The 18,614-nt window shown below is 35.5% G+C and overlaps 1 protein-coding gene across 1 annotated transcript; it reads left to right on the top strand.

Annotated features, from left to right (window-relative positions):
• The first annotated feature begins 2,319 nt into the window (after positions 1 to 2,319).
• LOC140340231 (uncharacterized) lies at positions 2,320 to 15,941 on the top strand. Its single transcript, XM_072425286.1, has 8 exons — positions 2,320 to 2,409; positions 2,919 to 2,982; positions 3,694 to 3,826; positions 4,460 to 5,046; positions 7,236 to 7,323; positions 13,508 to 13,554; positions 14,264 to 14,396; positions 14,978 to 15,941. The coding sequence occupies exons 2-8, from the start codon at positions 2,943 to 2,945 to the stop codon at positions 15,561 to 15,563; spliced, it is 1,614 nt and encodes a 537-aa protein (XP_072281387.1). The 5' UTR covers positions 2,320 to 2,409; positions 2,919 to 2,942; the 3' UTR covers positions 15,564 to 15,941.
• Positions 15,942 to 18,614: the final 2,673 nt, after the last annotated feature.

The raw sequence follows: 18,614 nt of genomic DNA, 5'->3' as shown, positions 1-18,614 counted from the left end.
AATCAACCATACCATACTCACTTGCTTTGCAGTGAAAACCACTGTGCTCAATCCTATCCCAAACTGCACACCTGTAATCTCCAACCACCAGAAGCAATTTATTTGAGAAGGGGAGGGGTAAATATTACCTAGGTAGCACAGAGATAAGGGATTAGGCAGTGGCATAGTTACAATACCCTACAGCAGGGGTCCCCAACCATTGGGTTGTAGACCGGTACCAGACCATCGGCTTTGCTGAAATGGACAACAGGCATCTCTGCCCATTGCAGCAGTATCATGTAAGTCTAAATGAAAGGACAGGAAAGAGAACACAAATCTGTCCTGGCACAGGGAAAACTGCAGGCAACGATCCCTCCTCGCCCCTGGTAACATTTTCTCGCAGGAAACGAGTCAAGGTTGAGGACTGCTGCTCTGCAAGACACAGGGCCGTACCTGGAGTGCCAGTGCCCAGTAAACCAAATAATGTAGCCACCCTGAAATTTGGGCTGCTGTGTAAGTACAAGTTCTAAACTGTTGTGGAACTCGGTTTCTATATTAAAAGCGGTAGATCATACTGTACTTTCCAAAGAGATCCTATGCCACTTGTAAGGAAAGTAATTCTAAAGTGATTCCCCAAAGATATCACTCCACAGATTGGTAAAGATTGGTATAAACTCTCAAAGTCAATGTAGCTTTGTGCAAATAAAGAATTTTATTGCAACCCAGAAATAAACTTGCATCGGGACCCAACATACATCTGAGTCAGCACAGGATTCTGAGGTAATTATTCAGATGTTTTTTGTTTACCAGCTGTTCTGTAGAATTCTCACTCCGGTTAAAGGTTGGTAGTCATCTAAGGATTAAAGTTTATGACTCATTCTTGTCAGGTTGCCACTGCTGAAACATCACCTATTTCTAAGGTTCTGAAATTCACTCTTATTACTATTATTATCCTTGTAACTTGGGCTAATCTTCCATGGTTTTACTGTAAGTCCATAATGTTTTTCTTAAAATCCCTTAAAATAAAATAAAAAAAAATACTCCTTTCGTCTGGTCAATATTCTGATGTGATATTGATTAAAGTCTTTGGAAATTACCTAAATGCCCTAGAAAAAATATACTTCTCCCTATAATATTATTTTTCTAGATGGCTTAGCTTATCTCGGTCAAACATGGGGTAATGTTTGTAGTGAGCGTATTCCACTTTAACCTCCTTGGCACTATTTCCCGAGTGTGGCTCGAAGTGGATTTTCCATACCCAAAGCGGTAACCTGAGCAACACTCACAGTGGAATTGCCAGGTCCTCCCTGGTTCCAATGGCATCCTCCAGCAGTGCCCGAGGCATCCTCTGGTGATGTCCGCCGTGTCTTCCAGTGATACCCGGAATCTGCTTTCCCTGGCAATGCCGGCCAGGCATCTGCTCGTGGCAGGTAGCAGGTAGGCAGGATTGGGCGGGAAATTTAAAATAATGAGGATTTTTAAATGTACCGATTTTACATTTAAAAATCCTCATTTTTCATACCACCAGGAAGGTTAAAGGGAACTTTAAATGGAGTGATTTTGATCAGTTGTATGTTTTTTGAAAGACTATAAATGAAAATGATAGGTAAAATCCTTGTTTTACTAACTAACTAACTATTTTGTGTACATGTGTCATTATTCCCATTGTTAGCAGACATTTTCATTGCAAAATGTATTTTGTAATACTGACAACTGTTCCAGATAATTTCTGATGATTTTCTCCTAAAATATCTAAAGACACCTCAATTGGGCATGATTTATTAATGCTTTCCATGGCTGGAGAGGATACACTTTCAACAGTGAACCTGGGTGATCCAGCAAATCTGCAATGCACCTGGTCAGGGATTCAAAACATTTGCTAGCAAATAGGAAATGTCTTTGAAGTAATCCATTACAGGTTTGCTGGATCACCCAGATTCACTGATGAAAGCCTTGGAGAGCTTTAATAAATTATCAAAGTAATCACTTGCCCACCAGTGAATGGTCACCAGTGGAGCCTCTGGGTATTTAAGAAACATTTGCAGTGTACTCTTGGAATCTAGAGCACTTTTTAAAGCCTATTGTGTCTGGGGAAAGTGGGCATTACGTAATGTCCTTCCAGAATTCGGAACTGGTCCAGAAGATGTTAGCTTGTTATTACAGGGTCAAGAAATTGTTTGAATAAAAGGGTTTTAGGACAATACTTATGTTTACAAGTATAAAAGAAAAAAGAGCCTAGTTGGCAATTGGCAAATCCTATGTGGAACACGTTATACAAAGGTCTGTCATCTCATGACCTTTGTATAACACATGTCCACACGTTCTTGTTATCAAGTTGGTGTTGTGCCCATCAAAGGCAGGTTACAATGATATATATAGCAGCTGGGGAATCAACCCAGTCCACACAGGGAACTGAAACTTTAATGAAATGTAAGTATTAAAGTGCGTGTCTGTGAATGTTTGTGGTTTTCTAAAATTGTTTAATTAATTTCCAGTAAAGAACAGATGAACTAAAAAAAGGAAGAAAATTTGATTAAACTTATGGAAATGGCAAAAGTAAATTGTAGAGCAAATATAAAATAATTAAAAAAACAGGAATAATGAACACATTGTGATATATATATATATATATATATATATGTATAGAAAAAATATGTACATAAAAATGAATACTTAGTGTACACACTACATTATTATTGTGATATACAATATCACAGCGTATTACCTTGTCCTTGTAATGGGGTAGCATTGAGCAAGGCTGCTGGTGTACAGGAGTCATATATAAAACATCACGATTTTGAGCAGCCGTGTTATTTGCATTGCTATATGAAACAATGTGGTAATAGGTAGGTGTTAATTAAATGACTGAATAGAAAGATGAAACAATGTTTCTGAATCAAGTTTTCTTTGTCTAAATAAACTTGTCCTTTGTGTTGCAGATTAATTGAAGTTTCAGCATAATCATGAAGGTACTGCTTCTTGCTTTGGCACTGCTCTTCACAGGTATTTACTTATGAATTTTTCATGTGTACCTTAATCTGAGTTATGTTTACCTTTTGCCTAATATAGATAAACACATAACTACCTGCCATACAAAAGCATAACTATTGTTTTATTAGCCTGTTATGTTGTGATGGGCTCTGGGGGTAAAGGATGATTCCACCTGTTATTGTCTGCAAAAAAATAAAAAATCAACTAGCCCCAGATCTATCTATTGCCCCAAACCTCATACCTTTTCTATCTGAGAAAAAAGTGAAGAAAGGGAAATCTAATTTGTTATAGTTGTTATTTGAACAGAGTAGAGGAAGATCTGCCAAAAGAAACACCTGTGCTGGTGACAAATGTGCAATCAAAAGTGGATTTCCTCCCTTAGCCTAAATTCTGCAATAGCACAGGTTTCTCAAACATGGCAGTTGAAGCTCCTATATGCAGTCACAGTGTTTAATAGTCTATTGCTTTCCCTCTAGCTTGTTGGACCTCAGAGATACCAGTATTTCATTTAACTCATCAATATCTCCCAAAATTGAAAAATACATTTTTCATAGGGCTGTTTCTTTAATATTATAGAACTAGGTATGTATTCATCTGTCATTTATTACAGATCTAATCCTTGCAGTGAAAGCATCAATCAGTCCATTTTAATAACAGTATTAAATATATTAAATATTAAAGTATTAAATTACATGTTCTGAAAATATTTTCTTGGTTTTTCAGGGGCACATGGGAAACATTTTTGGCAGAAGGATAAACCACATGAAGACCACAACCTATGGAAAGTTATAGAAAATGCAATTGCAATTGCAGGAGATGCAGTAAAAAATCTGGATTATACAGAGATAGCAGAAAGGTAAGACTGTTATACTGTGTGGAAATTTGCTTTTTTTATACTCTTACATCTCATGGCTGTGGGCAGTTTTTACTTTGGCTATACATGTCAGTATATTTATTCACAGGTGTAAAATGATCTCCAACCTTAATGCCCAGCTCCAGTTTTATCCCCCCCCCCCCCCATTTAATACTTGTATTCATTTTTGTTACTTAGAAAGAGGTTTGAGCTCACACTAATAATGGGTTTTACTACACAAAGGTAATTATTTTATTGAGAATTACAACAGATATAATACAAGGGACAAAACAGGTTGATTTATCAAAGAAGTTTGGGCAAGATAAATGATCACTCGCTTTAGCTTGGTGAATAAAGTGAAGCTCTGCTGACTACCAGTCATGAGCCATACAGTCATGAGCAAACAAAAATTGTTTTTATGTATCTTTGCATATTTTTGCTTTGGGTATTCTTTGCAAAGGTTACTTTTTCTTTGTGAAATGGTAATTCACTTTGTTAGGTGAACAGCCTAAACTAATTTAATTTATTCAACCTCAATGAACCTTAATGAACTCTGTTTCATATCCAACAAATTCCTATTTTTCTAATTTTAATAACTCATTTAAAAAAATAATTTTAATGAATTTCTCTCAACAGATTTAAACTTAAAGATAAGCTTGAAGCTGCAAAAAATAATGCAGATCATATAGAGAAAGTACTTGAAGGCTACATAGAAGAAGTCTGGAAGAATTACGATGAAAAGTTGCATAAGGAATACCCAGTGTTCAGAGAAAAAGTCTACCCTGTTTTGAAGGAATTTGATGATCATTTAGAAGAATTGATCAAGAAATCTGTGAAGGATTTGTTGCCAGCTACAACTGGATTTTTTTCTGGGTTAGGAGGTGAGGTGCAAAAGTTTTGGCACAGTTTTGCAGACATAGCTGAAAAAGGCAGGGACAAGCTGCGGGCTCAGATTGACGATGTACGTGTCAAAATCGAACCTTATACTCACGAATTAAAAGAAGAATATGACAAGTACAAAGAGAATGTGAAGACTGGTTTGGAAGACAAAGCCAAGAACGTAAAGGAGGAGTTTGAAAAAGATCTTGAAGAACTCAGAGAAAAGCTTAAACCATATTTTGAAGAGTTTCAGAAAAACCTGATTCCACATGCAGAGGTGTTGCAGAAGAAGATAGATAGTCTGATAAAAGAAATTCATGAATTTTTTGCTGACAAAAGTAACTAAACAGTTCCAAAGGTTTAACCTTTTTCCAATGTATTATGCATTTGGCCCCCAGCCCTTTCCTAACCACTGATCGTATATTCTAAATGACATCTTATGTTAAGTTTTACTTTCTTGGAACGCCTATATTTCAATGTAATGTAATTTTGTTCCATATTAAACCTTCAGTGACGCATGGAAACCAAATGAGTCTTTTTGTTTCTTTACATTTTTTTAAGATAAGGTCAAAACTGAATCCTATATTACTGAATATTAGTATTGCCACAAATAATAACACAGGAAAAGTCCTAGTGCTAAGCCTGGTGGGGAAAGCACAATTAAACAAATATTAAAAAAAATGACATTACATAATAAGCAGTGTACAACATGTATTGTCTTACAACTTACATGTACAAAGCATCTAAAAATAATCTTACCGTGACTACAGTAATTTCACCTCTGATTAGCAGTTATGAAACAATGCATATAACACACTGCAAATGTTCAGTAAACACTTCCATAATACTTTAATCATAATAAATAAGATCAGAGAAGAAGCTCACTTAGCTCAGGATCTCAACAAAAGAAATGGTAAATTACACTGCTACACCTAAATGATAAATTAGGCCTAAAGTTTTCTATCTTGACCAGTTCACTTTATCATCTTTGATCCGTTGGTTGAAAATATCTTCCGGCCCATACTGACATGAAATGTGCATACCATCTAGGTGAAATTGGATAGATTTGAGAGATTATCTTTTGCTTTCTAAAGCTAGTCTTAAAGTATATATAATAACTCATTGTGAGAAAAGCAAATTTTGAGGTTTAGGTATGTGCTGATTTGCTTAGCTATCTTTTTTTCCTTTGTTAAATACCAGAAAAATCTTGACACCAAATATGTTCAGGTTTTGACTATGATATATTTCAAGTACTGTGCTCACAGCTCAAAAAAATCTTTAAAACAATTCTAAAATAGTAATGGTTTATTGACCAAATAACTAAACAATTTCGATACATCAAAATACTAACTATAAACCTAATAACTAATTACCTATCTAACCTACACACCTAACCTAATATATTACCCTGTTTCTAATAGCTTTTGTAAACTTTATTTTTTAACAACTGTTTTCACGCTGTTCCATATTAATCTTAAAAACTCCATGGAAGCCAAATGTTTTTTGGTTCATTTATATGTGTTTAAGATAAGGTCAAAGGGCAAAACTGAATTTTGTATGAACAAATATTAATCCTGCATCAGAGATACTGGTTATGAAAAGGAGCAGAATAAAAATGATAATAGTAAAAAAGACTTTACATTGCAGAACAATAAACAGCGTATGACATGTAAAAACTTAACTTAAAATAAACTTTATTATTTTCTAAATCTGCAGTCAAAATAATATCTTCTGATCCGGAAGGTTGTTGTACACCATGACATGGAGGATGCAAACATTGTCCCTATCTCCCAATACTTTTGCATTGTCACTTTGTCACAAGGCTTCTAATACAAGCTATAAGCTGCAAATTCCACCTGATATTTCACTATCACTACATTGCACAAAGAAGGGAAGTGGTAGCACAGAGGCTGCTGGAGATCATCAGTACTGAAATGTAACAAAGAATGTACAAAGGTTCTGAACATAAATTTCACCATACAACTATGGAAAATAAGATTTTTTGTGTAATGAAAGAAGGCAAATAAGAAGAGGAACTGCACACTACAGTCAAGTCACCCCAATGGATAGAAACAGGGGGGACCTACAGCACACACCCAGCCACAATCAATCCTTTTTTATTGCTAGTAGAGAGTATAATTACAGATAACAATAAAACAGATTTCCAGAGTAATTATGTCTTTCAAACAACAAATAGTTTATAATATTGTCAGCAACAATATATAAATCGTGATTTATTAATCATCTACAAAAAAAATTGAATAGATGTTGGACTTGGTCCATATCATCATCTTACCTTTCTTTTTGTTCTTGATTGTGTTACCCTTTTTGCGTATTTTTTCACTATTGTATTTGTATACGTTTATACTTTTATATTTTCTGTGCAGTTTTGCATTTCTCTTTTAAGATATGCATCATGTGTTAATCCTTGTAAATCTTCCTTTATTTCGCCCCCCCCCCCTTTTTAAAAAAAAAAAAAAAACCTTAAATAATGATTGTTTTTAAAAAAAGATGTTTCTGTTCATTCCATCAGATGTTGAAATGATAAATTTTAAGGGCCAGAGGTCTTGCCCTTTTGAGTACCTGACTTCACACATACCTACCAAGATCCCAATAGAAAGGTAAGTAAGGAGATGGAATTAAGCATAGTTATGAACCACACATCATAACTTCTTGACATAAGGGCAGTTGTAAAGATTGTAAAATAGTTCTTCTCTAGGAGTATTGCATTTAGTACAGCACTGTATCAGAGTTATCCTCAAATTGCATGCTTTTAATGGAGACATACTTTATTTGCTCTGTGGAAATGCCTGCAGCACATTTCCCTGTACTTTATGAAAGGAAGCATTTTCCATAAACATTTATATGCACACAAAATTGTGACATATGCCAGTTAGGAAAACATTGCAACCACAAACCGTTTTTTATGTTTGCAGTGATCAACACTTCCTCCTAACATAAAAATATTAGATTTAGATATAGCTTTTGAAGTAGGGTTAGAAGTAATTAACTAGTCCTAAAGTATATGTTACCTTATCACTAAAATTGTGACCAGACCACATTTTGAGGTTAAGGTACTGATTTGCTCTGCTATAAATATTGTCCATTGTTGATTACCAGAATGAATTTGACACCAAATATGTACAGGTTTTGATCCATGACATATGATTGTTAATCAAATGTGCATACTTTAGGGTACTATTAGGTATTTTCCAGTACTGTAATCACAGTTCAAAAATATGTCATTAAAACAATTCTAAAACATTTATGGATTTATTGACACAACACTAAATACCTCAATAATTTCCATAAATTATTACTAAGGATTAACTAAATAACTAAATACCTATCTAACCTACAAACTTATGTAACCTAATACATTGGCTTATTAGTATTATTAAATGTCATTTTGCACTCTGCCTGTCACACAGATTGCTGTCCTTCATCACAGCCGTAACTGTTGTAAATAATAAGAAGAGAGATATGATATAGTGGGCTGCAATAAAGTTGTTTTTCTGTGCTCTGTGATCACTGTGATTTTGATAATCATGGTAATCACTTGACTTGTAACCACTTACAACTAATCAAGCCACTGGATTTCCCAGAAACACTGCGTAGAATGCTCATGGAATTTAGAGTTATATTTATTTAAAGTTTATTGCACCTAGAGAAAGTGGGATTTATTTTATGTCCTTCCAGCATGGGGAACTGGCCCAGAAGATGTTTGCTATTTACAGGGTCAAGGGAAGGTTTAGCAATTAATACAGGGTGTTTGAACAATAATAAAGCCAATCACAAAGTTTACATGTTCTTGCAAACTGTGCTTTTCCACTAGTTAGTTAGAATTTTATTTGCTAGCATGAAAGAATGAAGACTTATTTAGGTCTACTTTTAGTACCACATCATAAACTCCTTTTCAAAATTATGTGATTGAATATATTTTTAGCAATAGTTTACATACAAAATATGAATATATATATATATATATATATATATATATATATATATATATATATACATATATATATATAGATATAGATATATATATATATTCATATTTTGAGGGGATAGAGGGGATAGAGAGCAGGTTTTTCTAAAACAAATGTATTAATCAATATACAAGATAGCACAGAAACAAAAATAACATAACACAGAGGTTTGCAGAGCTAATACACTTTTAAAGCTGAGCATGTCTTTTCAACATAGCTAGGTTGCATTATTGAGATAAGCAATGTATAACATACCCAGAATACATGTTCTTTTACCTGACGTGTTTCACCCAATAGGGGCTTCCTCGGGGGATTTTGGGAAATCAGAGTATTCTGTATTATTGTGGGGAAATTTTCAAGCAACACTATTATGTATTGGTTTGTAAAGAAGAAGAACTGACCGGCTGGTAGTGTAATTAAGAGTTATTTAAATGGGTGATATATTAGGATTCCTGTGGAAATCCAATATTAAATATTGATTAAGGTGTATCTCACCCAATGGTGTCCTATCCAAGGAGACATTAACCTAATAAGGATAATGGACCCAACAATTATCTTGATTATGAGTACTCCGAATAATAAGGAGACACAACTGGAGATCAAATATCGATTGCCAAGTGGAATTTGCAAGTTATACAGGTGTATTGAAACAAGGGAGCAAAACACGTTCTATTGTTTTCTTGAGTATTATTAGACGGTCAAAAAGGTGTTATTGGGGATATGAAGAAGAGAATCTCCAACAGCCCATCAGAAAAGAACTGGTTAACCAGACTAAAGAAACTAAAATACTGGTTACCCAGCCCCTCCACTTTTACCTAGTGACAAAAATTATGTGCAATTTCATAGAAAAGAATATTGGGTGTGGTTTAAGATGGTACAGTTAAATAGACTTCCAGTTTAGAGCTCTTTGACATATTTTGTTTTCAGTAACAGGCCAACCTAGTATACTCCTGTGCAGCGGACATAAAAATTGCCCATACAAGGGACAACCGATGAAATAAAGCCCCCTAACTTGAAGCTCTTAAAACTTTTCCAGAGTCCAAGGTATTTGCAGCTTCAATAGGCAGAGACCTGCAAACTTTATGAGAAGCTATACCTTCCAAAACTTGAAAAAAGAAAAAAAGAAAAAGAAGAGAGGGATGTGGAAATGTAGCTAACTCAAACCTGATAAGAAATCACATAGGTTATCACCATTTATATCAGAGCACATCAATAGGAAGAGACTTTCAAACTTTTATGTCCAAAACTGGAAAGAAGAAAAAAAAAAAAAAAGAGAGGGATGTGGAAATTTAGCTAACTCAGACATGATAGGAAGTCACCTATGTTATCATCATTTATATCAGAAGAGATCTTAGTAATCCATAGGGTTGAAAAAATAGCCAATGAGGCCACCTATTTTTAGATTGTTCTGTTGTGCTTTGTAGAGGTGTAGTAAGGTTCTGCATCAAAAGCATTTCATTAATTCTTGCAAACCATTAAGCCAAGTAGGGGCCCTCGCCTGCCACCAGAGCGGAGGAATACATCCACTGACTTTATCTACCAATCTAATAAGTAAGTATTTCTGATAGGTGTACTTAGAAAAATCCACCAAATTTAACAAAAAGAACTCTGGAGAGAAGGACACTTACTGGTCCATGAGTTTCAGCCCTTGTTGTCCAGCCTGCTCCTCCTCTGCCTGTTGTTTGTGCAGTGACCCCAGTGTCTCCATTGCTCCAGTATCTTCTTGTGCTCTCTTACTCACCGATTTGGTACTTTGCACCGTTTTGCCCACCATGGTGTGCCCACGGACTGCAAGCCCCCAAGTGGTTTAGTCTCTCCAAGTGGGATACACACAATGTGAAATACTGTCTCAGTTTTCTTTTTCTGTAATAACTAAACCTATCTCTCCCTATCAACTTCTGGAAACTGTCCCTCCCTGACAAAGCACCTGTCATGTGGCCTCCTATGAGTGGCTAAGCACATGGGGGGAATCCAGGACTTGGATAGCAAATTAAAATGTTTCCAATCTGAGTTTGGAAAATAAAAAAATTCCTGTCTGAATGTCTGAACTGGATTTGTCTGAATACCACTATTGCAGACCACAATAATGAGCCCCATTGCAGATTTCAGAACAGAACCCCATTATGGACCTCAGAAACAGACCACTTTAACAAACCTCAGTATAGACCTCCACTGCAGCCTTCAGTACAAACTGCTAGAGAGAACTCAGTACAGAACCTTTTACCCATCTGTTGGGTTAAAAAAAGAAAGGTTGCCTCTCGTCTGACTAAGGTTCTGCAAGTGGTAAGGTACATTAGAAAAATTATAAATTTATCTTCAAAATTATAATTATCCACATATCTGGTATACTGCATAATATATATATATATATATATATATATATATATATATATATATATTGTGGTAGAAACAATATTCTGATGCCAAATTCAGATGTGTCACGATAGCTGCAAGGCAGGATAGTGGACCCTCTGCGTCACCAGCTCAGTTGGTAGAGACGTGCATAGGGCGCAGAGAGCCTCTAGAGGTGAGAATGTTGCGCTGCGGGCAACTGCCAGGTTGTGGCCCCCATGCACGCAGAGGCAGGTGACTGCTGACGGCAGAAACAAGACATGGTACCGGAACCAGGTGCAAAGAGTAGTCAGGGAAGCCAGAGGTCAGGGCAGGCAGCAATCAGGAGTAGTCAAGGTCAAGCCGAGGTCAATTCTTGAAGAGTCAGGAACGAGAGAAACAAACAACAGGAACCTGGAACAGATCCAAAGGAACTCCTTGTTCAGACAACTTCCTGTTGCCATTCACTTCCTTTTAAGGGCAGGTCATGTGATGGATGGAGCCATGTGACCTGCTGCATCCTATCCTACCACCAGAGGGGGTCCTGGAGAGTAGAGGTTGGTGGTGTTCGCATCTCAGAGAGGGAGTATGTCTGCCAAACACTCTAGTCCTCTGAGGTAGTGGAGCAGCTGACTGGGAGTCACATGACCTGGACCAGGATGTTAGCTGAGTAGGTGATTCCTTAGCAGAGCTGGTGCAAACTGAAGGAGGCACAGATCCCCTGGTTCTGTAGGGATCTGTGACAGGATGATATTTGGCATCATGCTTTTTAATTTTCCCTGGTAAAGTGATAAATGACCTGGATAGGGTTATAGTAAATTGTGTAGCTACAAATTTGCAGCACTTTATTTCGGATCCAAGCCCATAATGTATTAAAAGGAATGGGTAGGCCAGGCATTCCGATCTTTTACCAAGCCAAAGATTGAGAATGGCTCTAAGGCACCTGGACATTGATAAAAAGGCACTTGTCTTTGAGTCAGGGCGAAGTTGCAGCCTGAGACCAGGTGGGCCAGGTGCAAAAGCTGTGTGAAGCCTGTGAAAAGCTTTTCCACAGTTAAGGTCTGGTAGACCAGAGCCAGGAGACTAATCTATGAGTTTTTTGGTCATGTTTTGAATGACATTGATCCCCTGCGAGGAGAAACCCTGGATTTTCTTTGTGCTTTATGAATAAAAGTGGGCAATGCACCCTGAATTTGAAATGGAACCTATATTACTTCTCTGCAATGAGTGCTTGAAAGGAGCCTAGTTGGCAATTGACAAATGTTATGTGGAACATGGTTTACAAAGGTCTCTGATGTTATGACCTTTGTATAACACATGTCCTTGTTATCAATTTGATGTTGTGCCCATCAAAGGCAGGTTGTAAAAATGCTGTATATATAGCAGTTGGGAAATCAAAACAGACACACAGGGAACGGAAACTTTTATGAAATGTAAGTAATCAAAATGTGTGTGTGAGAATGTTTGCATGTTCAGTTTACTAAAATCAATTTAACCTTATACAAGTAATTAAGAAGGGCAGTATCAGTTTGTATTTGCCATCAATAAAAAGAGAACCATTGACTTAAAGGTAAAATGTATTGTAGGTATATAGTCATCCACTGCTAGGCAATTAGTATATTCAGAGAAAAAAACAATAACATTTCCTATACTTCTAACTACAGCTTTCCTTTAGAGTGAGATCTTTTCATTTTAAAGGAAAGGATTAATTATACATTATGTTTCTTTGCTTAATGGAATGTTTTATAAGTGTTTAATACATCTACATTGTAAGTCAGTAACTAGTATATCTTACCTTCCTGTTTGTTGTACCCTAATAAAAAACTGTGGCACATATATATGTTTTGGTACATATGATTCAATGAAGATTAGTAGAATGTTGGGCTTTGTGGGCTGTTCTTTAACAGCAAACATTTAAAAAAATCTTGAAGAGAGGGGGATTTAGGTTGGGCATCACAGTAAAGAACAAACAGACTGGTACAAAAAAAAAAACGTGTTGATACAGCAAAAATTAATACTTTTTTGAAGGGAAAAAGTAACAAATAGAGCAAAAAGGAAATATTAAAACACTAGCAATGCAGAACACATTGTACAATAAAGAAAACAATAAAATGATGAGTATTCATAATGGCTATAAACAGAACAGAGAAGATATGTGTGGTTGGGTAACAAAATTTTAATCACTCAGAAATTATTTTCATCTGACTACAGCTAAGGGCTCGTTTACACTACAGAGTGTGACTGTATTTGATTTCCATGTACAGCAGCACATTACCTTGTTCTTGTATTGGAAATGCATTGAACAATGCCGCTGAAGTACAGGAGCTAAAGGGAAAAAAACCAGTGGCAATGGTGCACTTTGAACAGTATTGTTACTTGTATTGTATTGCTATAAGGAATAATATGGAAGGAGGAACAACTGAATGAATAAAAAAAACAAATAAACTTGTCTTTGTTGTGTGTTGCAGATTGATTGACGTTTCAGGGTAATCATGAAGGTGCTGCTTCTTGCTCTGGCACTGCTCTTCACAGGTATAGAGACTCATTTTTGATTATAAATATTAAAAATTGTAATATGTGTGCATCTTCAAATCTCAATAGTTGTGTACATTCTTCAAATCTCAATATAAATAAATGGATACTACCTGCCAGAAGAAGACATAAGACATAAATAGCCGTTGTAACAAGGACCATAAGGGTAAAAGATAACGGTGACTGCTGTTGTCTGCAAAAAACTTCCCTTTATCTTTTCATTGCACCAACCCTCCATTACCATTTCCATTTTGAAATATCAAAGCTTAAGCATAGGCTATTTGCTCGGCATCAGTTGACATTCCCAAACCACCTTAATTCCATATGGCACACAGTTGTAAGCAACTTACCCATCCTGGGCAGCAGTGGGGGAAGTCTACAACATTTACAACCAATAGCCATTTTTCTTATAATGCAGCAATGTTCTACATGGGAATATTTTAGGAATCTGATTCTTCCTACTATATTCTTCAAAACCAAGTGTGATACCAATATTTAATTGTAGCTTTAAGGTGTAAAAACAATGTCACTAGACTTCACAAAAAGAATACGATACCAAGTTTTATTGGGCTTTCCCTTTTATGTTATAGAACTAGTGATGTATTCACCCATCATTTCATACATATGTAACCCTTCCAATGAACACATTATTAAGTATTTTGTTGATAACTGTATTATATGCTCTGAAAATATATTCTTGGTATTTTAGGGGCACATGGGAAATATTTCTGGCAGAAGGATAAACCACATGAAGACCACAAGCTATGGAAAGTTATGGAAAATGCAATTGCAATTGCGACAGATACAATAAAACATCTGGAGTATTCAGAGATAGCAGAAAGGTAAGTAATCACAAACATACATGTAATACACAATGCTGCTTGTCACTGCACTGTAAAACCAATATCATGCATCCTGTTGGTAAAGTTTAAGTATAGATTATACAGTGTAAAAGATTGGAGCTTGTTAAACACTTTCATCTAATAGCTGTGAGCAATTTTTACATTGGTTATGCATGTTAGTATACTTAAAAACAGGTTTACAATTCTCTCTGATAAAAATAATGCCATTGCCCCCATCTACGTACCCTTTTTCCATAGGCTTAATGTCAGGTCATGTGAAAGGTCGTCTTATTCTCAACTTTCACTGACAGTGAACAAGTTTGAAACTAATGTTTTCATTCATTTTTTGATATTTAGAAAAAGGTTAGCGCTCCAAGCTCCTAACACAAGTTGCTTTATTTAGTAAAGAAATTTAGGTTGTTCATATAACAAAGCAAATAACAAGTCTTTCTTAAATGAAATGAAGCATCACTGACTTTACCCATGCAGTCATAAGCAAACAAAAATCAAGTTTTTTTATAATAAATATTTATATTTTAAATTCCTATTAAATTAATTGAATAAGCAATTTCTTTTAACAGATTTAACCTTAATGAGAAGCTTGAAGCTGCAAAAGAAAATGCAAATCAAATAGAAAAAGTGATGGAAGAATACTTTGAAGAAGTCAAGAAGAGTTACCATGAAAAGTTGCATAAGGATTTCCCAGTATTCAGTGAAAAAGTCTATCCTTTGTTGACAGAATTTGATGACCATTTTGAGGAATTAATCAAGAAATCTTTAAAGGATCTGTGGCCAGCTACTACTGATTTTTTTTCTGGGTTAGGAGATGAGGTGAAAAAGTTTTGGCATGGTTTTTCAGAAATAGCTGAAAAAAGCAGAGACAAGCTGCGGGCTCAGGTCGACGATGTACGTATCAAAATCGAACCATATGCTTCAGATGTCAAAGCAGAGTATGAAAAGTACAAGGAGAGCTTGAAGCATAACTGGGAAGATAAAGCCAAGAATGTGAAAGAAGAGCTTGAAAAAGATCTGGAAGAATTTAAAGAAAAAATCAAACCTTATCTTGAAGAGTTTAAAAAAGAATTGATCCCACATGCTGAGGAGTTGCAAAAGAAGATAGATAATCTGATAAAAGAAATTCATGAATATATTGCTGGTGCTAATTAAAAACTAAACAGTTCCAAAGGGTTAAACATTTTATCCATTGAATTATATATTTGGAGCTTCATCTCTTTTTTTAACCATTGATCATATATTCTAAAATACATCCTAATAATGTTAACTTTTGGTTTCACCACTGTACACCATTGTATGTCATTCTGTCCCATGTTAACGCTTCAACACTGCAGGGAACCCAAATGTGTCTTCATGATTACCTTACATTTGTTTAACATAAGGTTCAAAGACAAAACTGAATTTTGTGTGACTAAGTTTCATGGCAATTCCATAGTTTCATGATACTATTATAATTTATTCTGATGTCATATTGTTCCATATTAAATGTATAAAACATTTAATATAATAAATCGTTGCACTGAAACAAAATGTGTTTTTGGTTCATTTATATTTTTTATGGTAATATGAATTTTAATTTTGTCACAAATATTCAAAATATGAAGAGAAAGCACAAAAATGATGATAAAAATCACTTTTCATCATCAGGCAATTAACATTGTACAACATAATAATTTAGAGCAGTGTTTCTCGACCAGTGTTCCATAGAACCCTAGGTTTCCTCCATAAGTTGCTAGAGGTTCCTTAAGCAATGAGCAATTTTTGCCTCTCAGGTCAGTTTTTTGACAGCAATGGTCTTTTTCGCTATCTGTAAGGGTGGGAATATTCCTACTGGGGCAAACATTGTTCCTGTCTCCCAGTTGTATTTGTTTATTGTCACTCTGTCACCAGGCTTCTAAGCTTGCCATTTCAATACACATTATGCAAGCTTAATCCACTGGGTATTCAAGTACCAAAATAAATGTGTCTTATAAACAACAATTAGATTACAATATAGTAACAATATATAAATCATGATTTATGAATCATCTGCAAAAAAAATAAATAAATATCTCAATTTAATCCATTTTGGGTAATGTTTGGTGTAGGAAAAAACAACTTTTTTTTGGAAAGCCAAACTGTTTATTTGCTATTGCCAAAGTTCACTACTTGGTATCAGTACATTTTCTACTTCTTACACAGTTTTCTATAAATAAACACATACACTGGAATATTTCCAGCCTTATATCAGAGAAAATATTTTAAATTGGGTTTGAAGCACTGATCAGTGAAAAAAAAACTTTAAGTGGTTGGTACATAACTTTTTTTCACTCTAATACAAATTATTTGGCATGGACCTTTCGGTGAGTATAAAAAGATGTAAATTTCACCTTTCAGTTACCCTCCCTTTTAAATATTCTTAATCTACTCCCTAATATGTAAAGGACAACTTAGCTTTTGTCCTTGGGTACATCCCCTGATCCCTGCACTTGGTACATTACATACACCCTGAATTCAGTAAGTTATGTAAACCTGACCCCTGCCTAATATACATTACTCCTGTTTCCTGTGCTCTGTGAGGTATGTACTCTGGACCCTGACCCGACGAAGCTCAGATTTAACCATTCCCCTTAATACCCTTTCTAATCTCCTAAAGCTGCCCAACAGTTTTACCAATCCTAACAATGCCTCTAATGATAGCCCTATTCATAGCTATATGTAAACCTACTCACAGTGGCCTTCAGCAGAATATGGCTAACCTATATACTAGAATATGGCTAACCTATATACTACCTGATCATAATCTTCAGCCCTAACATTTATGGGAAACATGAATTGTGTAAGATTTGTTTAAAAAACTGAAGGCATTAGTGAATTTTGGATATTTATTAAATGTCTCCATGTAAAGACAGCCCTCTTGGTATTTAAACACAGCTTTGCTTCCTCATGTCAGAGCTGCCCCAATCAGTGCTGATGACATTTAGTTCAAATGGTATATCAGTATATAATGTTGTTTCTTAGTGCTAAGCTGTTTTGTGTAATATATATATATATATCTATGCATTTTTTTAAATATTTAAGAAATATGGTTTGTGTATTCTTACATTAACATGAAATGAGGTCCATAGCTTTAAAACCGCCTTAAAAATATAAATAACTGCAAAATTGCCCCCAATCAAGCAGGTTCAGTTGCTAGTAATATGAAAGATATTTGATTAGCAATGTGAAATCTAGTATGGACCTTGACCAGTTTGTGTGACTCAGGACTATGTGGCAGGGCTGAGATAAGTGTCATACAATGTCATAAATCAGTTTCTGTGATAGCGCTGGGTGCTCAGTACACAGTGGATAGGGATGCATAAACCTAGTTACCTGCCACATCACCAAAGTCTTCTGTTAGTTATCAGTCAGACATTGTTCACCACTGTCATTACCTAACCTTTGCTACCGAGTATCTTAGATACTTAACTGCTATTGATATGCAAAATATTGCAGATATTGCTATTAACTGCAATTGATATGCAGAACTTAACATTTAATTAGTCATTTTACTATATTTAGTAAATTTGTATGGTGTATGTATATGTTATATTGTGAACACTAATATTGTATTTTGTAATGTTGTATATTCTGTATTACCTTGATTGCCATTGCTAAATATATTTACTAGTGCTTTGAGTAAGCAATAGTTGATCAACGGTCTCCATTTTCACCATACCTATGAACATTACATGATATATGTCTACGCAAGATATGGTACATATTTAAGCAGGATAATATACCTGTGGCCATTGGCCTATGAGGTCTTAAAGCCTAATTAAGCTTAATCTTTGATTCAGCTGAATACAATGCAGGTGCATAAACACAAAAGCTGTGCTGTCTCCCAGTTAGTTTTCTTTAGAAAGCAGCCTCATCCTGAGTGGAAAAGCCTATCCCCTTGCCAACATGTTTCAGAGAAGGACATTTGCTCTCTGAAAGGAAGCAGTGGTCTCTCTGTCTGACACCCACTTCTGTGGTCTGCCTATAAATCCTCATAAAAAGTAAATCCTATACTTCCTGGACAGTTCTAGCTCCGACTCCACAAAAGTGATATCACACCCCTGCATAATGATTATAAATGCATTTTAGGGTGGCCTACTTGATAGAGAGTGACAGCAGTGAACCATGATGGGCTTTCAAAAGGCCACATATAGCTTTATTGACAACACAGAAGCAGAGTTTGAA

This window comes from Pyxicephalus adspersus, chromosome 11 (assembly GCF_032062135.1).
Source record: "Pyxicephalus adspersus chromosome 11, UCB_Pads_2.0, whole genome shotgun sequence".
Lineage (NCBI taxonomy): Eukaryota > Metazoa > Chordata > Amphibia > Anura > Pyxicephalidae > Pyxicephalus > Pyxicephalus adspersus.
The sequence above is the reverse complement of the archived record's forward strand: the minus strand, read 5'-3'. Positions and strand labels throughout refer to the sequence as shown.